General features: G+C 36.4%; 2 protein-coding genes and 1 long non-coding RNA gene across 5 annotated transcripts; all 3 read left to right on the top strand.

The window, feature by feature from the left end:
* Positions 1 to 8658: 8658 nt before the first annotated feature.
* On the top strand, positions 8659 to 10279 carry LOC141639011 (uncharacterized). 3 transcript variants are annotated; one of them, XR_012542335.1, is made up of 4 exons: positions 8659 to 8741; positions 8841 to 9062; positions 9217 to 9680; positions 10206 to 10279. It is a non-coding gene; the product is annotated as an uncharacterized LOC141639011 (long non-coding RNA). The 3 variants fall into 3 exon arrangements; XR_012542333.1 differs by lacking the exon at positions 8659 to 8741 and having other exon boundaries at positions 8756 to 9062; XR_012542334.1 differs by lacking the exon at positions 8659 to 8741 and having other exon boundaries at positions 8756 to 9090.
* A 2295-nt stretch (positions 10280 to 12574) lies between these two features.
* LOC141639013 (F-box protein CPR1-like) lies at positions 12575 to 16484 on the top strand. Its single transcript, XM_074448192.1, has 3 exons — positions 12575 to 13822; positions 14618 to 14678; positions 16270 to 16484. The coding sequence occupies exons 1-2, from the start codon at positions 12618 to 12620 to the stop codon at positions 14664 to 14666; spliced, it is 1254 nt and encodes a 417-aa protein (XP_074304293.1). The 5' UTR covers positions 12575 to 12617; the 3' UTR covers positions 14667 to 14678; positions 16270 to 16484.
* A 1372-nt stretch (positions 16485 to 17856) lies between these two features.
* On the top strand, positions 17857 to 20613 carry LOC141639012 (F-box protein CPR1-like). Its single transcript, XM_074448191.1, has 5 exons — positions 17857 to 18680; positions 18728 to 18771; positions 18808 to 19211; positions 20251 to 20310; positions 20433 to 20613. The coding sequence occupies exons 1-4, from the start codon at positions 18005 to 18007 to the stop codon at positions 20297 to 20299; spliced, it is 1173 nt and encodes a 390-aa protein (XP_074304292.1). The 5' UTR covers positions 17857 to 18004; the 3' UTR covers positions 20300 to 20310; positions 20433 to 20613.
* Positions 20614 to 22257: the final 1644 nt, after the last annotated feature.

The following is a 22257-nucleotide window of genomic DNA, read 5'->3' as shown; positions in this document are numbered from 1 at the left end:
TGTGGTATAGTATCACAATGGACTCCTCCTGGCACACCACAATTAAATGGTGTGGCCGAAAGGAGAAACCGAACTTTACTTGATATGGTTCGGTCTATGATGAGTCTAACTGAGCTTCCTAGTTCATTTTGGGGTTTTGCCCTCTTGTCTGCAGTATTTTCACTAAATCGAAGCCCGACTAAAGCGGCCGATAAGACTCCATATGAGATATGGACAGGGAAAGTCCCTCATTTGTCATTCATGCGTATTTGGGGTTGCGAAGCGTACGTTAAGATCAAGTCTGACAATAAGCTTGTACCCAAGTCTGACAAATGTCTTTTTGTAGGATATCCAAGAGAAACACGTGGCTATTACTTTTACAATAAACACGAGAACAAAGTGTTTGTGACTCGTGATGCTGTCTTCCTAGAAAAGGAGTTTATTTCTAGGAGACAGAGTGGGAAAAAATTTGAACTTGAAGAAGTTCGAGAGCCACTAACTGAGAATGAGGTAGAGGAGAACGTGGAGGATAGCATTCCCTCTTCCTCTGAAACGGCAATTGTTCCTAAAAAGTCAAGTAGGATTTCTAATCCACATGACCGTTACCTTGGTAACATCGAAGAGGATGGTGTTTTGTTACTTTTTTACAGTGATGAACCCACTACCTACAAATCGGCCATGTCTAGTCCTGACTCCTCGCTTTGGCTAGAAGCCATGCGGTCCGAAATGGATTCCATGTACGAGAACCAAGTATGGGACTTAGTGGATTTACCTGAGGGAGTGCGACCCCTTCAGTGTAAATGGATATATAAAATTAAGCTCGGCGTGGATAAACATGTGGATGTTTACAAAGCTAGATTGGTGGCAAAAGGTTTCACCCAAGTTCATGGTTTACACTATGACGAAACCTTCGCTCCAGTCGCTATACTTAGGTCCATCAGGATAATCTTAGCAGTTGCCGCATTTCATGATTATGAGATTTGGCAAATGGATGTCAAAACCGCTTTCTTGAATGGGATTCTAGAAGAAGAGGTGTACATGATACAACCTGAAGGTTTTGTTGATACATATAACCCTAAGAAGGTGTGTAAGCTTAAAAGGTCCATCTATGGTCTTAAGCAAGCATCTAGGAGTTGGAATCATCGCTTTGATCATGTTATTAAACAATATGGTTTCACTAGAAGTGTGGAAGAACCATGTTTATACATGAAGTTTAGTGGGAGTAAGGTTGCATTCCTTCTCCTAAATGTGGATGACATATTGCTCATTGGGAATGATGCTCCATCACTCACTTCCGTTAAGGAGTGGCTAGGGAAACACTTCCAAATGAAGGACTTGGGAGAGGCACAACGAATCTTGGGTATCCGGATCTATAAGGATAGGTCCAAGAGGATACTAGCATTGAGTCAAGAAGCTTATATTGACAAAGTTCTTGACCGGTTCAATATGAAAGACTCCAAGAGAGGATTTCTACCTATGGGCCAAGGGATTACTTTGAGTAAGTCACAGTCTCCCTCCACCCCTAAGGAAATTGAACACATGAAGACCGTCCCTTATGCTTCCGCTATTGGGTCTATCATGTATGCTATGATTTGTACTCGTCCCGACGTTGTGTATGCCTTGAGCATGACAAGTCGTTATCAAGCCAAGCCTGGTGAGAGTCACTGGATAGCCGTAAAGAACATCCTTAAGTACTTGAGAAGGACTAAGGATTCGTTCTTAGTGTTTGGAGGAGAAACTGAGTTGCGTGTAAGAGGTTACACGTACGCAAGTTTCCAAACCGATTGGGATGACATGAAATCCCAATCCGGCTATGTGTTTATGCTAAATGGAGGAGCTGTTTGCTTGAAGAGCTTTAAGCAAAGCGTTACTGCGGATTCTACAACAGAGACTGAGTACCTTGCAGCGTCGAGGTCGCGAAGGAAGTCATTTTGGATTAGGCAATTCATGGAGGGACTAGGAGTAGTCCATTCCGCCAAAGATCCTATCACTCTATATTGTGATAACAGTGGAGCTATTTTTCAAGCCAAAGAGCCTAAGTCTAGTAACAAATCTAGACACATTGAAAGGAAATACCATGTAATTAGAGATTATGTGGAAAGGAAGGAAATTGACATTTGTAAGGTTGGGACAGATGATAATATTGTTGATCCTTTAACCAAGCCTTTATCAAAGGCTAAGCATGATGGTCATGTCGTCGCTATGGGATTGAGACGAGTACCAGATTTTCTTTAGATTATGGATATGTAATAATTGGATAGTGTATCTTTTATTATATATATGATAATCACATTCATTGTTTTCGTATTCATTCTTTTATGAATTTTTTGTTTAGTGTGACTAAATTTTAATACCTTGTTTATCTAAATAAGTTGTGGAGACAATGTTGAACACTATTCAAGTGAATAAGATGAACATTGTATTTTGTCCCTAGTCACTTAATGAGGTGACGTCTCGGAGTGACTAGATTGTAAGTCGATTGATGGTTGTTCAACACCATAAGGTCATATGTGATGACTGGTCGATTACATAGGCGAGTGTGTGACACTTTGCCGGACAGTGACCATTTAGAGAGTCCCTAAGTTCTATTATAGACGTCTGGTCGTGGCGGGGATCTCTAAGATGTTCTAATTAGTCGATTCTTTTGACTGGAGACTATTATTTGAGCAGGTGCAGTTTTTGAGTGACTTTGGTTTTTGTCCTAGGTCGTGCCGTGAAAGGAGGCCAAAAGGGCATTTACTAGGTCATGGTGAGTTGTATTGTGCAATAGGATAGATAGGCCGGGCATACAGAATTGTCCACCCACGTTGGGTAACTATATCTCAAGGCCACTCGAGGAGTTAATGACTACAAATGCGTGGCCACGCTCGGAAGTAATCTGTGAGAGATTTTTCCGGTCAGGTAGTCACACTCCCGATCGAGAAAACCACTCGCGATGTGTTCATGTGCAAGTGCGACCTGAAAGACACCTTGCATTGAGTGGGAGATTAAAACGGACAAGAGAATTGGTAGCGCACACCTTGTGTCGGACAAGTGGGAGATTGTTGGAGTTAGTGTCCTCCACAATAGTGCGTTAACATATTAAATCTCATTAATGGAATATCATCAGATATTTATTTATTTGATCCTCGTCAGTTGATTAACGTAAATCGATAACGGTTGGCTGACTAGAGTTTGACGTTATTGTCGTGAGACGGCGGTAATCAACTGACCCCTTTCGGTCACACCTATAGGAACGAACCCCAATTGATAACTAATTAATTGTATGAGATACAATTTTTTTAGTCCCTTGATTTAAAGACTAAAAAGTTAGTCGATTATTTTTAGAGAGATTTCGAGTTGCGAACTCGAGGAGCGGCGGTTATTATTTAATTATGTGATAATTGAATAATAAATTTTGGGAGACGGGTTTTAGTTAATTAACTATTAATTTACTAAAATTGTACTAATTGATCAATGTGATTAATATTAGTACGTAAATAATATGTGTAGTGGTACACGTATATTTACGGAGTGAATTGGACGAATTAATTATGAAAGTATTTAAACATGAAACGATGTTTAAAATAAAAATTACACGTATTTGTGCGACAAATATAAGAACCAACATGGACCCGTAAATGGGCAAGTGGACCGTGTAAAATAAGAGTAGTGGATGATTACACACATAATCATTTCACCTTATTTTGTATACTACCATAATTTATCTTATATAATATTTTGCATGTGATGTAAGATGAAAAATATAAGACAAAATTTGTCCACTCCAACACTCCTTCCACCCGCCACTTTTCCCTTCCTTTATACTCCACCCTTTGTTCATTTCTACACTACATCATTTTGATGATTTGCATGTGAACATAATATCTTCCTCTCTCTAAAATATTATTCATCTTTACTAAGTTTGTTAGTAAATAAATTTTATTACTAAGACTTGTTAGTAATATTATAAATAATATCAAGGGTTCAATATTAACAAGTTCTAGCTCAATACTTGTTATTATTTTTGGGTAAGTTCTTGGGTGCAACAAGAAGGAGATCTTCTCTTTGAAGATTAGTAAGGAGGATCATCCATTTTGGAATAAGCTCAAGAACATGCTAGTAAGGTGAACTAGTTTGTGCCCTTTTTACCACAAAATCAATGTAAGGAAATTGTTTTTCCTTATACTTTCATTTTTATGCTTTCATATTAGCATGCATGTTACATAGATCACCTAAATGCCAAATTATGAGATAATTTAATTTTTATTAGAGAGTCTAATATGGATCTATGATCTTTCAGGGGAGGGGGGATTGCATTCGCATCTTAGTTAGTTTGCATTTTCAATTCAATAAAAATCTGAAATTTGAAAAAATTTGTGCTTGTTTTTGCTTCTTATGCTTTGCTTTCCTACCTTTTGTCATAGTTTTATACTAATATCCCTATGCATTTCCCAATGATAGCTTAATAGCTAATGACTCTTTATTATTGACGGGATTTTGCATTTCCCAATGACATAGTAGGTGGAAGATGGAATTTTGACCGAATAAGCTTAATCTTGACTTTTGGCAAGCTACAATATGGTAAGGTAGAGCCTCCTAGGCCGGTGCATTCCATTTCCGGTCTCATTTAGGTGAGTGTAGGTCTCCTTATGGCATGTGTTACATCAATAACGCACAAGTATGGTCTTGATTTCATCTCTTTATAAGCAATGCATTCATTTGTTGTTAGCATTTTGGATCCATTCACATGATTATAATTGCCTTTTTAAACCCCTTCACAAAATTTATCCTTAGCTACATATAAAAATTGCCTACCTTATTGAGTTAGTAGCTTTGATTAGTTGTGTTTGGGTGCTCATTTGAGATTTGGTTCATCTTTAAAATCATTGTGAGCTTGGTCTTAATGCTCTTGGACGAAAAGAAAAAAAGAAGTGAAAAAAGAAAAAAAAAATTGGAAAAATGAAAGAAATGAAAATATGATGAAAAATGATGGAAAAAGAAAGGAAAGAAAAGATGAGAAAGAAAAAGCATGAAATGAAAAAAGAGAAGCATGGTTTGTATTATGAAAAGAAGAGGAAGTTGATGTAAGAAGCTCTCATATTTTATTCATATATTTTGGAGAGTAATTCTTTTGATTTGTATCGGAATTTTGGGAATAGTTTTGGGAATTGAGCATCCTTGCATATGGTTGTTACTAGCTCGACTTAGCTCCACATACCATAAATCATTTGTTCCCTTTTCTTACCCATCACATATTGCCTTCTTCTTACCCTTGGCTTCTTTTACATGCTTGCATTTGAATGTTTTTGGCTTGTAGTTTTGAAATGATTACCATATTAGATTGCGGGCATACTCTCATGAGTCGAGGATAGGTGAGTGCTACTCATATAAATATCCTTTCACATATAAAAGAGCTTGAGTGTACCATGAGAGTCCAAAGTCAAAAGATCGTGCAAGAGCTTAAAAGTCCATTTGAATTCTTCCATGTTACGCCGTCATATAATCTCATCCATGTTTATGCATTTTTCTTATGTCCATGTTGTTTCGGGATTTGAGTCATATGCTTAATGGTTTATTTTTGGATTATGCAATTGCGAGATTTAGTTGCTTTCTACCCTTGTCTTAAGTGCTTGCTTGAGGACAAGTAGTGGTTTAGCTTGGGGGAGTTTGATAAGTCCATTTTATATAGACTTTAATTCCCTACTTTAGCTCGGTTTTATAGTATTATTGCAATGATATTAGTGTATTTGTGAGCTAATCCCGTGTTCTAGGCGTTGTGCGTGTATTCGTTACATTTTGAAGGAGTTGGAGCTTTTGTAGCTTTTTCCCGTCAATATAGCAAACATCGGAGTTCACGAGGCTAAAGAAAGCAAGTTGTGACCATGCAAAGGTGTTTCGGAAAGTACAGGGCATTTTGGGAAGAAATGGAAATCCCGAGCTCAAAACCAACTTAGGGTTGGTGCCAAGAATATTCAAGCCCAAATAAAGTCCAAGAAGTTAAGTGGATTTGCAGGAGCTTTGGATGCTACTTTGGATGCCAAATGAAGCCCTTAAGATGCCCTCGGACCATTAATCACGCATACATTGGATTCCACATTACCATAAAGCAAGAAATTAAGACGGAATTAAGTGAACTAATGAGAAAGCCACGGCCCCGATCGGGGTGGGATGGCCCCGGTCGGGGTTTCCTCCATCTTGGTCGTTTACGTTTCACAACCTACTCTTATATAAAGGGTGTTGCATTCCGTCATTGAAACACAATTCCCATTACGTTCTAGTTCACAAAATCCTCTAAATTTCATATTAGTTTTAGTCATTAGCTTAGGTTTAGATTAGTTTAGTTTATATGTTGTTTACATTTCCTTAAACATTTCAAGTTATAATTCAATTTCCATTACAAGTTATTTACATTTCATTCCTTGTTCTTTATTTGCAAGTTCTTCCATTATCAAGGTAATTTCATTTCTTGCATTACTTTTATTATTCATTTGTCATTAGATAATTTACATTATGCCCGAGTAATTTCCTTAGTCTAGGGATTAAGGAAGCCATGCTAAATAACTAATCATGACTAATTAAAATGAGATGTCATAATATCAAATAATAGTTTCTATAACATGTTTGCATTATATTGTTTAATCTTTGGTTATTGGCCGTAATCGTGGATTAAGTTTGTTAATTCATCCTATAAGTCGAGAAGCACGGAATTGAATTAGACTAAACATGCTATAGTAGAACGACCTAGCCATATCGAGAGATCGTTAGGACCCGATCTATGGTCGACGCTAATATCGAGAGATGGGTGTCTAAAGGCCTAAATAATTTATCATTATCAATACATTTCTAAATTAACATGACTAATTAGTAATTTGCATGTGTGACCCGATTTCCCTAGACGCTTTCTTTATAATTGTTTTCATTTTATTTGCATAACCAACCAACCAACAACCGATAAACCGACCTCGATAGAATTCAATCCATAGCAACTTGCTTAGCAAACTCCCGTCTCTTTGTGGTTCGACTCCTATTACTACATTCATTTGTATTTAGAGAATTTATCTTTGATTAGGTATACGACAATCCTATCACCTTATTTTTAACAACTCACAACTGGTTTGTATGACTCTCACCTCGCAAGGATTGACTCACACTCAACTCTCAACCTCGCAAGGAAGAAAATTAAATACCTATAACTCGCAAGTAATAAGCACACAACAAGAACTCTTGTATTAACTCTCAAACTCGATTGAATAAAACTGAATATAAACCCCTCTATTTATAATAGATTAGGCCGATTAGAGACTCCTCAAACTGACCAAAATAATTCTCCTAAAACAGACTAGTAAAACATTCCTAAAACAGGAACTTACCATGGCACAATTTGCCTTATTTAAACTATGCAAAGATTAGGAAATAAACAACAACTACCTTAAACTAATTAAACTAGAATAAGGAAAACTGAAATTAGGAAACTAAGCAACTACTCCGTAACCGTCTTGAGTCTTGAAAACCATGTCTGGCCAGCTGCATTGACCTTCGTGTTGACCTGCTACCTTGTAAACCATGTCAATAGCTCATTATCTCCTAATGCTCCTGCATCAACTCCACTCTAAATCACCCTCGTGACGCTCAAGTCATTATGTATACATGAATGCACGAGAGAATGTAAGATTGATATCTAAGTGCCTTTTTTACCTTTACTTCAAACAATAAGTCTTGCTGGAAACGGGTAAAATTTCGTCACAAATTGAAGACGGAGTAAATGTGATCCATTTAAAACAAAAATATAACCATTTTTAGATAAAAAAAGTTAGTATAACAATTTTCTAAGGTATAATAGGTTGTCATTAAAATGATCACATTTTCATTTTAAATGAGTCACATTTTGCCAATTGAAATTGTTACGAAAATTGTCCTCTTTCATAGAATTGGTGTACTCCAAATGAGTGACATCATTCGGGAGATCTCATTGGGTGACATCATGAGGTATGACCTTGATCAACGACTTGAGTCCTTGACCATGACCTTGAATCCTTGATCGTCACCGCTTTATATATTCAAAAATTCTTGTGTACTCCGGGAGTACGGTACTCCTTACACTCAAGCTATTAAAATATTCTATTTTATGAATTGCTTTTGAGTGTAAGGAGTACCGTACTCCCGGAGTACACAAGTATTTTTCTTATACTCTCTCCATTCAACTCCACTTTACATGTATTCCATTTTCGTCCATTCAACTCCACTTTACAGGTTTCCTTATTTGGCTAAAAAAATGACAATTCTATCCTTATTGAAAATCTTTATTTACAAAAAATGCCACCCAAACCCCACACTAACCCACCATAAAACCCCACCTTTATGTTTTTTTAATATTTTTAACCTCTTTTTCTCTTTCCCCATGTACTTTTAATACTTTTTTAATCCGCTCCTTAATATCCGTGTAAAAACCAAAGTTGTAAAGTGGAGTTGAATGGAGGGAGTATCATTATATATATAAAAGAATCTTGTAAAACCGCTGAGGTGGCACAATCTCCTTTGAGAATTAAGGTAATGCAGCCCTCACATTCAACCTCACAAAATCAGTTTTGTTTGAGCCAATCACGATTTTGCAATATGGCCACATCAGCAAAAAAAAAAAAAAAAAAGTCCAATTAAATGTGGCGTACTTTTAACCTATCAGTTTAATGGTCAATTCAATTTCTATCAGTATACAATTTCCTAAGCTGGCATGCTTCAATGTCCATTATTAATTCATCCCTATCTAGATCACAACTTACCAGGTAAATCATTTTCCAAAAAACAAGCCTCATTCAAAATAAATTTCAAAGACACTCACAATTCAATCATCATCCCCAACCTTTCCTGACTTCTCTCTCCAGATCTCATCCAACAAAACCCAACACCAATACCGCACAACCACCACGTTTGTATGTTGTTGGAAGATGACGCAGAAGACAGTGCGATATAGGCTGGTCGCCGGTCGGTGGTTTTTCGTTTTCATGGCAATGATGTTCCCGTATAACATCATAAACTCAAAATCCTAAATATCCATTTTAATCTTTGCTTAAATATCATTTTTACTTCCAGCCTTTACTTCTAAGGTTTCGCCATCTCTCAATTGCCTCACTGGTATCTCAGTCTCCTTTTTCTGTTACTTTCATTTAGTTTACTTTATAAATTAGAATTATAGCTTTTTTTTATTTAAATTGTTGGGTCTTAGTTATAATTTATTTATTTTTTGGGTATGTGAATCAGTGAAAAGAAGCAACAATGGCGATATCAAAGCTCGACAAGAAAATCGTGAAGATGCGTGTGAAGCTGTAATGCCTCTTGGTAGTGATTTCAAAAATTCAACATCCTCCTAGACTTTCTCTATTTCCGTTGGAGCCAAAGACACTAATTTTGGCTATGATACATGATGGAAACAGTGGAATAAGCAAATTAGCGATAGCTTATTAAACTACCTTCACTTTCTTATATTGCAAATTAGTAGTAAGTCCATGCAATTTTCATTATTAGTTATCTAGATATAGGATCGAAGATGTGTATACCCGCTCTTACTCCGCCATAGAGAGGTTGAGGTGCTATGTAATGTTCTTGATGGTTGTTGCATGTGTTTAAATGAGTAATTGCTTGTGTCTATGGCTGCAGTGCCGCAGATTGGAAGTTTGGCGCATAACAGTTCGTTAAAATGCTTCCAGATAAAGTATTTGTTCACTGTAAAGAAACTTTTTTTTCTCCACTTGGTTTTTATCGTCTTTAAGCTTAATGTTATGTTACAAATATTGTGTACTTGAATTTCTTTCGAAAATAGTAGTGATAGATGTTCTCAACCATGTCATATTTCTGGTTGTTACATCCGTAAATTGTGAGTTGTTCGGGATTGTGGCTTCATGAAGTAGTGATTTTTTAGTCATGAAAGCATCGGCCGTAAACTCTTTTTCCATCTTCCATGGACTGTTCGAACCAATAGATGAGAATGAAGTTACTTTATTAAAACAAGAGTTGAATGTATGGATGTATGGCAAAAAATTATGTTTTGTGGTGCACAGGCTTTCTCTATCCTTCTTTATCATTAATTAGTGAGTAAAGTTCTGTTTTCGGCAAAAAATTATGTTATGTCTGATTGGTCATATAACAATCTCCTAACAAAATGCGTTTCGTATGGAAAATTGTCCTTGGTGGATCTTTCTTATAAGGTAATTTTGCACTTTTGCTTGATATACTATAATATAATGTAACAGGCAGTGAACGGAACGGGTCAAAGCTGACGTTAAATGGGGTAGATGTCATGGCTCAGAGATTGGCAACCGAGGTTGGTTGTTAAAAATACAAAATAATTCAGTAGCTAACTTACCTTATGTTGTTCTGCTTTTCTAATTTGTTAGAGAAACATTATGTTGGTTTCATTGGGTTAAGCGAGGTCATCAATTTCGTGTTCAGAAATTATTGAAAACAAGCCAGAGCTTCGTAAAATTTCCTTTGTTGCACATTCAGTTGGTGGTTTAGTCGCAAGATATGCAATTGGTATTCTGTATCAACCACCTAAGGGTGATAATGAGAATTCAACAGGGACAATGGGAGGTCTTCAAGCAATGAATTTTGTCACTGTAGCTACTCCTCATCTTGGTTCACGTGGTAACAAACAGGTAAATTATTCCTATTATGTGTTTTGTGTGAGTGTACTAATTGTACTCAGACTTGTGCCATATTTTAGTGGTTGGATTATACAGTGAAGAGGACAAAGAAAAAGGAAAGGGCTGGCGACGGTGGAGTTGGGTCGATGCGTCGGAGAGATCTGGACCGTCGTGGGTGACTGCCGACGTCAAGTGGTAATGAGCAATGACTGCGCTTCTTTAACAAATTAGTATGGAGTTCGTCGAGTTGGCAAAATTATAGGCTTTTTGGTACAATGGAATTTGTCGATGATGGATGACTGATGATGATAGATGATATTATTGAAAGTGTAAAAATAGGAGAGCAGTAGATTTAGTACAAGGTAATAAACTGGAAAGTGAAAAGGTACGAGTGTGAATAAAGGTAGGTGTAAAAATGGCGGAGTAGTAGTGAATACTGATATTACTCAGGTTTGTTAATGGAGTGTGTATGTCAAATTTCTTTTTTTCTTTTATTCAAAGGTACACTAAGGTCATACTAACAACTACGGAGTATTAACCAACTTAACAATGTTAATTGTATTTTTATTTCGCGTCCAAGGCTTGGGAATTATGAACCCATTTTAGTATCAAAATATTTTTACTTTAACAGAAAACTATATCACAAATTCTCATTTAACGGTTAAAATCGTTTAGGATATTCTATATGGACATCCCTATATTTATTCATATTCTATGTGGTATCCTCTTTTTCCACTAAAAAACATTGGGTGCGCGTATAACTTATGGTCACGAATTCAAAACGCAACGATTTTTTTTTTCAAATCGATCTCCGTTTAAAGAGATTCGATTTTAAAAAAATATTACCACTTTCGAAACTTAATGCAAGAGTCATGGTTGGTCAAACGTTTTTAACCAAATAAACTTTGACCAACTATATCTCATGGCTGCGAGTTCATTAAGTAACAATTTTTTTTTTTTCAAATTGATCGTCTTAACGAGATATTTTGTTTAAACAAAAAAATGTCGTTTCCAAATTCGTGACCAAGAATTATAGACGGTCAAAGTATTTTTTTTTTTAACTCAAAAAAGAGGGGTATACCATAGAATACGAAAAAACCCAGGGCTGCCAAGTAGAATAACCTAAAACATTTTAACGTTCTGACGGATCAAATAGAACGAAACATTATGACAAGTCGAATTAAATTGGTAAAATAAAAGGAAAGCTTTTAGGGATGGCAAAATAATTGTCCTATCTCAATAAATAGAGTCCATTTTTGAAATAATGGTCAAAAATAAAATATTTGTCGTTTTGGGTCGGTTTTGAAAATATTTGTCAAAATGGTGTCCACGTAGGCTCGGGATTTCTAGACCTGAAACACGCCACTACTAATGACGTGTTTTGTGAAGGAAACACGCCATTAGTAGTGGCGTGTCTTTACAACAATTTTTTTATTCAACTGACTAAACTTAAAAAAAAAAAAAAAAAATTACACAAGACACGCCATAGGGGATGGCGTGTTTCCCCTCCGAAACCCGCCATTCCCAATGGCGTGTTTGTTTTAGTCCATTTTTTAATGAAGTTTCTTTCCCTACTCATTTATAAACACGCCATTTGTAGTGGCGTGTTTTAGGTCCAGAAATCCCGAGCCTACGTGGACACCATTTTGGCAAATATTTTCAAAACCGACCCAAAACGACAAATATTTTATTTTTGACCATTATTTCAAAAATGGATTCCAATAAATAAGGTATTATTTGATCCGTTTTATTCATAATATGGGTCTTAAGAGATCTAAAAGATAAACATTTATATGTCGAGCGAGACTCGGCCATCAAAACTATCTATATAGATAAACCGTATTACAAACATCTCACAAATTTAATAAATAGATTTAATTTCTAAAAATTTAATACAGCCCCGTGAATTTTCACGGGTCTTACACTAGTATTTTACTTAAAACCAAAAAGTTGAATAAAACCCTTCTTAAAAAAAAAAAAAAAAAAAAAGGAAAAAGTTTCAACTAAAACTGTATAGCAATGGCGACGCTTCCAACAGATATAATCACCGACATTCTCTCACGATTACCATCAAAATCCCTTTGTCGTTTCATATGCGTCGGTAAATCCTGGAATTCTCTAATCAACGATCCCAGTTTCATCACACTCCACCACAACTTTTCCCTAAATTCAAAAAACCCTAATCTCATAATTTGCCATGATTCTCTCTCCATTTCGGAAATTCCGGCGAACAACCACCACACCCTCCGTTTCTCTGACCTCGACCACCCTGTCAACCACCTCCCTGACTACGCAACGGTCCAATTCCTCGGTTCTTGCAACGGCATCCTTTGCATTTCCGACCGTTACAAGAAAACCCTCTTTCTTTACAACCCTTGTACCAAAACGCAACGTTTAATCCCGCCCGTACCGTCTAGTATTCCGGATGATAATGACCCGTTACTCACTAATTACAACCCACTTGTGTATAAACAAGTTGATCATATCACTGTTTTCGGGTTCGGGTTTGATTCGGGTAGCGATGATTATAAGTTGTTGAGGGTTGTTGAGCGTTATGAGGAGCGTGTGCAAATGGGTAGAGAAGTTAGGTTATATAGTTTGAAAAACAATTCTTGGAAAAGGGTTAGTGATGAATTGATCTATTACCCTAATCAGCCTTTCGACGGGATTCATGTTAATGGGGTTTTGTATTTCCTTGTTACAAATGAAGGTGGAACTGCAATGGTTAAATGTTTTGATCTTAAGACGGAGATTTTCTCCGTTTTAGCTATGTTTGATTACGATAGGGATTGCGATAATCATAACTTTGTTTTTTGTGATTTAAAGGGGTGTTTTGGTGTAATGGCAAATTATTTGAAACATGATTATAATATGCCGTATGGTTGGAAATTGGGTCGAGCTGATTTGTGGGTTAGGAAGGAGATTGGGAAGAAGGAGTGTTGGGTTAGGTTGTTCAGTATATCTGACCCGGTGAGGATTCGGAACGTGTCCAATATTAGGCCGGTTGTTTATTCGAAAGATGGTGGAAGGATTTTGCTTGAATTTAGTGGTTCTATGTTTTTCTGGTATGATTGGGTGAGCAATAAGTTTGAGAGTGTTGAAGCTACTGGGTTGCCACATGAGGAGCCTTTCGATACCTATGCTTTTGTGGGCAGCCTTGTTTCCTTGGCGACTGATAAGAAGAAGACAACGGTGAAAACTGTGCCAAAGAAGAACACACATAAGTAAAGTTTTTAGTTGGTTTTGTATGATTGCAGATTGCAGATTGCCTTTGGTTTTGGTTTTATCAGTCATCAAATAAGTGCTTGGTCTTTGTATAATGTGTTATGGTTTGCTGACATTATAAGTTTTTTCATATGATGCTTTTGTGTGTGTATACCTCGTGATATTAATTCTGTGCCAAAGTTGAACATAGACTACCAATCTCTCCGTAGATATACAGCTACATTGTGAATTTGGTCTAGTTATTTTATTATACCAAGTATTTTCATTTGAAAAAATTAAACCCATTAAGATACTTTGATCTGCAGCTCTCTGAGAATAAGAGAGGATGTCCTCTGCTGTCTGTTTGCTTGTCTTGTTGACATGTTCATATGGGAAGATTTTATCCCTTCTTGTTGCCTGCTTGCTAGTTTTTAAATTTTCCTGCAATATGATCTTTGATTTCCTATTGTTTCAGCTTTTTGCTTGAGTTGTTAAATTGTAATGCTCTGAAGAGCTTGCAGACTCGTGCTGTTTTTTTGTTTTCCCTGGTAGACTTAGTACCCACACTCCAAATGTGATCAGTGTCATACTTACTATGTAAATAGAAAGAGACTACTGATGAATGTGGCCCCTGTCGCGATCAGATTTTCTGGTTCATTGATGCTGATTGTAGCAATTTGTTGGTATTTCACCACTTGTCCACATCTCATTTTTTTTGTTACCTTTTGTGTCCCTGTGACTGGCGACTGCACCTTCCATGTTGCTTCAAACTGTACATTTTGGGTGTCTAATATGTTTTCCTTGTGTTTTTCTAGGAAAAATTCGGGTGGTTTTCTCTCAACTGGGTTCAAGCTGAGGCTCTGATCTATATGGAAGGTAAGTATTAAAAATTTATCGAGCGATTTGTAGAATTGTCGGTCATAATGCTTATTTACTTTTTCCTTGAAAATAATTATTCCAATTACCTAGCTGCTCTACTAGCTTAGCTGACTATGATGTATTGATTCAGTACTACTTGATCTACCCTCTAACATGGAGACATCAATTTATTCTGATTGCGGCATAGCAAAATGAGAATGCACAATCAACATTTTCGGTGTCGAAATTATAAACCTACTATTAAAATTTTGAGTCCCAAATATGTTATACAAGTATCTAGTTAATTGGTCTTTTCCTTTCCTTAATATGAGTAGTTTATCTTGTTGTCTTCCTAAGTGTGTGTTTGTTTACATTGACTCTTACTCTCCAAAAACAGAAAAAATCATCCTTAATTTGTGAAAAGTGCATAAAACACCGCATCACAAAACTTCGTGTAAGCCTTATATTCTTATGCCCAATCGTTTATTTATCTTTGTTTGAATTTTTCTGTATAAAAAAAGGTAATTATCATTGCGATAGAGAGTATCTTCTTAGTATTCTTTTTTTTAAACTTTTTGAATAATTATCATGACATATAAAAGGGGTGATATTCTTTTAGTTAGTTTCCAAAGAGGGCATCTGCCTTAGGTAGCCATGGCACGCCCATGGCCTGGGCTTGGTGCGTCTTTCGTCCCCAGGACACGCCCATGTTTCCCTTGACCTGGCCATGAACAATGCTAATAGTGTGAGAATCAAATAAAGCGAAGGATAGCAAAATGTTGGTGTTAATATTTACTTATGTCGTTCATAATTTGTCATTTCCTATATTGCTTTGTGCTTTTCTTCCATCTTTAATCTTCACTAAGTTGTCCTCTCCGTTCTTCACAAATTTGTCAACAAATAAAGCAACATACCCCATTCAACTAGATTTATTAGTTTTTACATTTAACACATTACCCTAGTGCCTCCTCAATGGCTCCGGAGCCCAAATATATGTTATGAAGAATAATTTGTCAAATGGTGATACTATAAATAGTATGCAGGGAGTACTTAAGATGATTTGGTCAATAAGTGTGATTTGAGTTCAGAGAGGATATTTTATGTCTTATTTTAGTAAATCAAATTGAAACATGGACTGCTTTCAAGAACAGGCATACTGGAAGGCTGATTCATTTTCTTTACAATGTGATCTTTGCTTTTTTTTACTGGCTTGCTTAGTATGCCATTTTTTGATCGTGCAACTCATTCATACTAACGGGACTGAACTATATCATCTCTGTGTTTTTACTGTTTTGATCGTGCTAGTTTATATGCAAGACAGTTTTACATAAACAACTGCTGTAAAATTGCATGTTAGTTAACCAAATGAAACCTGTAATTATTACCATTATTATATATACTGTATAATGGTATAGCGTGGGTTTCCTTCGTATTGGGTGTTCCACAATGCTTCAAGTTTAGTATCAATATATCATTGTACCTTGATGTTTTTGATGATAGAATTCACAGATTCTGATAGTTTGTCCTGCTATTCCTTGTATGTACGAGTATTACTTAATTCCGTAAGCAGCTATTGTATTTCAAGTGGCCTTTTCATTTTGATTCACAGGTGGAGGCGTATGAAAAGGCAATCGATTTCTCAGAAGTTTGACTATCTTTGCTGTAGGCTTTTTTGTAAACATGTAGCCATGTTTGTTTGCGGGCTTAAGTACAGTTAGTATGTTAATTAGTTGCCCTACTCTGCACTTGATGTCACTCGAAAGGAATGTTATTTTGTACTCGCCTTTGGACGCCTCTCATCTATCGTAGTATGATTTATCTGTTTTTTTGCTTTGTATTTAGATAGAAAGACAAGTCACTTGAAGTGGTTTTGAGCAAGGCTATCTAACAAGAAGTTGCGGCGGTATGACGTGTTGAATGAGAAATAACTGTGAGCCTAAATTGATAATGTAGTATGCTTGAAAAATATAACTATGTTAAATAAGTTATTTCTCACTCAGCACTCACCACTCATGGTGTTGAAACTAAATGAATTTCTTTCCCACAAATATTATAGTTTCGATCGCAATATTAAAGTAACTTGGGTTTGTTGTAAACAAAAGTATAGTTGCTAGTTCTCTAGCAATGTATGATGAGATGCTAATTCGAAATGTATACTAGAAATTGTTGTAAAGTTGATTGTTAAAATAAACAACAAATGACCCTAGAAATTGTTAATCTTACACATACCATCGTTATTTTATCCAATATAATCAAAATTTGTAATCCTATATTATATTAGAAAATACTCTTCATATGGGCTCATTTAGAATTGAGGTAATAGCAAATAGAATAATAGAGTTAAGTCAACTAGAAAATTGAAGAAAGTGATGGTAATAGAAGATAGGAATGGGTAAGGTAGGGGGTGTTATCCATCTCACCCCTAACTAGAAAATTGAAGAAAGTGACGACGACCACAACAATAACAACAACAGCAACAATAAAAATAAAAATAAATAAATAAATATATAAAAACTATTAAGTTAAGATGAACAGAATTGAAATGGGCTGAAGTTAGTGGGGCTGAGCTGAACTAAACTGAGTTGAGCTGAACTGAATTGAATAGAGCTGAGTGAACTGAATTGTATAGGGCTGAGCCGAACTAAATTAAGCTAAACTTAACTGAATAGGGCTGAGCTGCACTGAAGTAAGCTGAGAATAAGTCAGAAAGAACAGGGTCAATCTTTGAAACACATGATTTATTCACAAATTCTCATTTGCGACGGGTCAAATACTACTCACATGGGAGATAAGACAAAAGCAAAGTGTCATGGAGTAACATTTTATTTTGTCTTATCTCTCCATATTGGTAGTATTTGACCCATCGCAAGGTTGTGACAGATATATCTGTCACAAGGAAAACTTGCTAAAGTGTATTAGGGATCCATTTATGAAACAATTGGCCAACAAATACATGATTGGAAATTTATCTCATCTTTCGCTTGTGAAATGTTGATTGCTCTGGACTTTGGGGGTTTAGTATAAGTGCCACATCACGATTAATTTACCTCGGTTTTTGCTTGTGAAATGTCGTCAATCATGATTGAAAATTTGAAGTCTTTATCGTGTAGTTAACTCTATAATAATTCAGACTCTAGTTACACTTAAACCCTTGACACTTGCTTTGCTAATTGGGTTAAACTTGTGAAAAGCCCAATGACCCCCCAAATTACGTGTAACCGCGCAATATTTTACAGTACTTGGAAAAGAATTTGAATAAAACCCCGCGAAACCCATAAATGATTCCCAGTTTCCCACGTTATTTTCAACCGCACTAGTTGCAGAAGAACTGTAACCGTACAACAATGGCGACGCTTCCGACAGATATCATCGTCGATATCCTCTCACGCTTATCACCTAAACCCCTTTGTTGTTTCAAATGCGTCGCTAAATCCTGGAATTCCCTAATCAACGATCCTATTTTCATCAAACTGCACTACACAAAATCCCTAAATTCAAAAAACCCTAATCTCATAATTTCCCATGATTCGCTCTCCATTGCCGAAATTCAGGCGAACGACCACCGTACCTTTCGTTTTTCCGACATCGACCACCCTGTCAAACACCTTCCTAGCTACCCAACGGTCAAATTCCTCGGTTCTTGCAACGGCGTCGTTTGCATTTCCAACCGCTATAAGAAAACAGTATTTCTTTACAACCCTTGTACGAATACGCAACGTTTGATACCGCCGGCGCCGTCTAATATTTCGGAAGCGGTTGACCCGATTCTTACGCACTACAACCCGTTTGTGTACAAAGAGGTTGATCATGTCACTGTTTTCGGGTTCGGGTATGATTCAGGTAGTGATGATTATAAGTTGTTGAGGTGTCTTGAGTATTATGAGGAACGCGTGCTAATGAGTAGAGAGGTTAGGTTATATAGTTTGAAAAATAATTCTTGGAAACGGGTTGTTGATGATTTGATTTACCCTAATCAGCCTGGTTCTGACGGGTTCATATTAATGGGGTTTTGTATTTCACGTTAGTGATATAAATGAGGTTCCATTGGTAAAATGCTTTGATCTTAGGATGGAGACTTTCTCGCTTTTCGAGTTCTTTGATTATGATAAGAGTTTCGATAAGTTTAGCTTCGCGTTAAGGGACCTAGGGGGGTGTTTTTTGCGTAATGGCAAATTATTTGAAACATGCTCTTAATATGCAATTTGGTTGGAAATTGGGTCGAGCTGATTTTTGGGTAATGAAGGAACATGGGAAGAAGGAGTCTTGGGTTAGGTTGTTTAGTATATGTGATCCAGTGTTGATTCGGAATGTGGATCATATTAGGCCGGTTATTTACTCGAAAGATGGTGGAAGGATTTTGCTTGAATTTGCTGGCCGTAAGTTTTTGTGGTATGATTGGAGTAATAAGAAGTTTGAGAGGGTTAAAGCTAGGGGGTTGCCACCCGAAGATATGCCTTTCGATACCTTTGATTTTGTAGGTAGCCTTGTTTCGTTGGGGACTGATATGAAGAAGCCAACTGGGAAAACCCTGCCAAAGAAGAACATGAAAAAGTAAAATTTTAAATTGGTTTTGTATAACTGCCTTTTCATTTATCTAGCATCAAATTAGTGCATGATTTTTGCATCAAATTATTAATTTACTTGTATGATGCTTATGTGTGGCACTATGTGTTGTTATGATCTTGTTCATATGCAAGTGTTGTTGGTGTTACACAAATTCTCATTTGTGAAGGACAATATCCGTCACAAGCTTGTGAGACTTCGTTCCTGTTTGTTGGTGTTTGTTTGAGATGGTGTATCATGCCTCGATCATGTTGTTGGTGATATGTTCGATTGTTGGTGTTTGTTTAACGTCTACTTGGATCAATGCTCTCTATTTCGAATTTGGATGTCATGCCCCTGAAGCTTTAGGATTCATTACTTTTGTGCCAAAGTTTAACAACACGGACAACAAATATATGTAAGTGTACAATGTAAAGTTGGTCTAGGTGAATTTATCATTACAACTTACAAGTATTTACTTTCGAAAATGTTGAATCTAATTATGTGTTTGGAGAAATATTGGTCAAATGGGGCCAATATAAATGGAATGAAGGCAGTCTTTGAGATCCTTTGATCTGCAATTGTTTGGGACTTCTAGTATAGGATATCCACCGTTGAGTGTTTCCTAAACTTCGCTGATTCATTTTCCTTGCAACGCGTCTTTAATTTTCTATTATTTCAGCTTTTTTTTCTGGTTTACTTAGTTGCAGTGTTCTTTTTTATTTCTTGTATAGTTTTCTTTCTGCAGTAAACTATTGCTCTTAGCAGTTAGCAGTGGTCGAATTCTAAGTTCTACACTCTCCAATTATGATTCCCGACTTACTATTAGAATGCTTAAGAGGAAGAGACTACCGGATGGTGAATGCAGCCTTTGTCCCTCGTAGTTAGAGTTTCTAGTTCGTTTATGCTAGTTGTAGCAATTTTTTCATATTTCACCACATCGCAATTTTTGTATCGTTTACAGCCTTGTGAGTTATGACTGCACGATCCCTGTTGCTTTACAATTCCCATTTCCGGTGTCTAAGATGGTTTCCTTGTCTTTTTTTAGGAAAAATACAGACGGTTTTCTCGCAACTGGATTCAAGCTGAGGCTATGATCAATTGGATGGTAAGAAGTAGGAACTGAATAAACATGCATTTGATTTATTTGATAATCTTGTACTGTTACTCCTCATGTGTATTACTTGGCTCCATATGCTACAACCTGACATTCTAGCCTTTTCGGTCCAGGAGTTACCAGTGGTGGCACGTGAAACCAGGAAGGCGATCCATTTTTCTTTGCAGTAGTCTTGCTATTTTTCTTTGCAGTAGCCTTTTCGGTCCAGGAGTAATATGTAGTCATGTTTGTTTTCTGGGCTTATGTACAGTTAGTATGGTAATAGTTGAGGCCATACTCTGAACTTTCTGTTGCTATAAGGTGATTTTTTTTTTTTTTTTTTTTACTGGTCTTACAACACATTTTATCTACCGTAAATGGTTTTTTCATGCTCTATAATCTATATTTTCGTTTGATAGCAGGACGAGTTACTTAGAGCGAGGTTTGGATAAGCTGTCCCACAAAAACTTGCTGTAAGAGTGAATACGAAACATTTTAGAACTGGAGAGGATCTCCACTCGTGTTTGCTACTTTTAGATGAGTGACGATCCTCTTCAATTCTAAAAAGTACGGGAGGGTCCAGTGCTAGCCAAAGATGATGACACCTGTATGTGTTTCAATTAAGAAATTAAGTCTTCTTTCCTACCTTCTCCATTAGTTGTCCTCAGAAATCCAAAATCGAGTCGAATGCTTAATTTCACGGAAATGAAGGTGCCTTCGGCTTCAAATGCAGTAGAGAGGTCAGAGGAGTAATTACGTTTTGACTCAAAACCTAGATGGACTACTTTCCCTTCTCCTCTCAATAACCCATTCAATCGATTCCAGCGATCCAATTTGAGTCAATACCTTTCCTTCTCCTTGTGTTTAGCGTCACCATGCAAATGGTCTGGAGAGGTAACGGTCCGGTGGGGGTGACAGTCACATTTTTTGTCGGGGATCTTAGGGAGTTAGGTGGGGGTAACGCCCATTTCATTCTCTAACTACTAAGCAATGTTACTTCGGCTCATTTAATTTTACGACCATATATATTTGTGTCGACACGATAAGACATAAATATGAGTATGAATCTGTATTAAAACTTATAATCCAACACTTTTCCTAAGAGAGCTAAATTAGTGAGCAAAGATTTTATAAAACATCTTGAAGTATATTTAGATGTTGTTTGGCCTTGCTTATGTAAAAAAGTTTTTTCCTTTTTTAAGGAGTTTATTCACAAGTTACTTTTTGGAAAAGTTTTTGTTGTTTGGCCAAACTTTTGTAAAAACAGTTTCTAATAAAATTTATATGTTTGGGCTAACTACTTCCATTCAACTTTTCATTTTAATTAATTGAAGAATCATCATTTGAATAAAAACTAATGTTTAAATGAAATTATGTAATCACTCGACAATTATACTAAAACCATATAATTACCCTTCAAAATTATAATTTTACACACGCTTGTCAAATCGAAATTATGCTGAGAAATAAAAATAGTAAATGTCTATATTACCAAGTTTAAAATCATCACATATTCATAAGAGAAGTAGCGATGGAATTACGAACAATTGCTAAATATTACTGTATTAATATTCAGAAAACCTAGACAAAAATAATTGTAATTATATATCTGCTGTAATACCTCGGTTTTATGAGCTGTTGGGTACTCTATCGAGTAGGGCTTACTCTGTCGAGTAAGTCAGTTTTGCGTTCTGGAGTGAGTACTGCCTGTAGGGTATTCGATCGAGTATGGGCAACTCGATCGAGTAGGGGCTACACGATCGAGTACCTTAGTTACTCAATCGCGTAAGTCGGGTTTTATACGGGTTTTGCCGGGTTTTGATAGCAATGCGTGAAATGATATGTAAACTATCTACATCAGTTCTTTTTAGCTTTTACCTAAAATCTAAACTTTTTACAAAGAAAACAAAGCAACGTCGATTCTTTTTCTCTCATTGCTATCAAATCTAAGGGTTAGAG

Source organism: Silene latifolia, unplaced genomic scaffold, assembly GCF_048544455.1.
Source record: "Silene latifolia isolate original U9 population unplaced genomic scaffold, ASM4854445v1 scaffold_249, whole genome shotgun sequence".
In the NCBI taxonomy this organism is placed as follows: Eukaryota; Viridiplantae; Streptophyta; class Magnoliopsida; order Caryophyllales; family Caryophyllaceae; genus Silene; species Silene latifolia.
The sequence above is the reverse complement of the archived record's forward strand: the minus strand, read 5'-3'. Positions and strand labels throughout refer to the sequence as shown.

Bases quoted from the DNA above. Each gene is read 5' to 3' on its own strand.
- LOC141639013 (XM_074448192.1), top strand. From the start codon at position 12,618: ATGGCGACGCTTCCAACAGATATAATCACCGACATTCTCTCACGATTA. The intron at 13,823-14,617 runs GTAAAGTTTTTA...GTGTTTTTCTAG, and splicing joins CCAAAGAAGAACACACATAA to GAAAAATTCGGGTGGTTTTC.
- LOC141639012 (XM_074448191.1), top strand. From the start codon at position 18,005: ATGGCGACGCTTCCGACAGATATCATCGTCGATATCCTCTCACGCTTA. The intron at 18,772-18,807 runs GTTTCGATAAGT...TAAGGGACCTAG, and splicing joins GTTCTTTGATTATGATAAGA to GGGGGTGTTTTTTGCGTAAT. The intron at 19,212-20,250 runs GTAAAATTTTAA...GTCTTTTTTTAG, and splicing joins CCAAAGAAGAACATGAAAAA to GAAAAATACAGACGGTTTTC.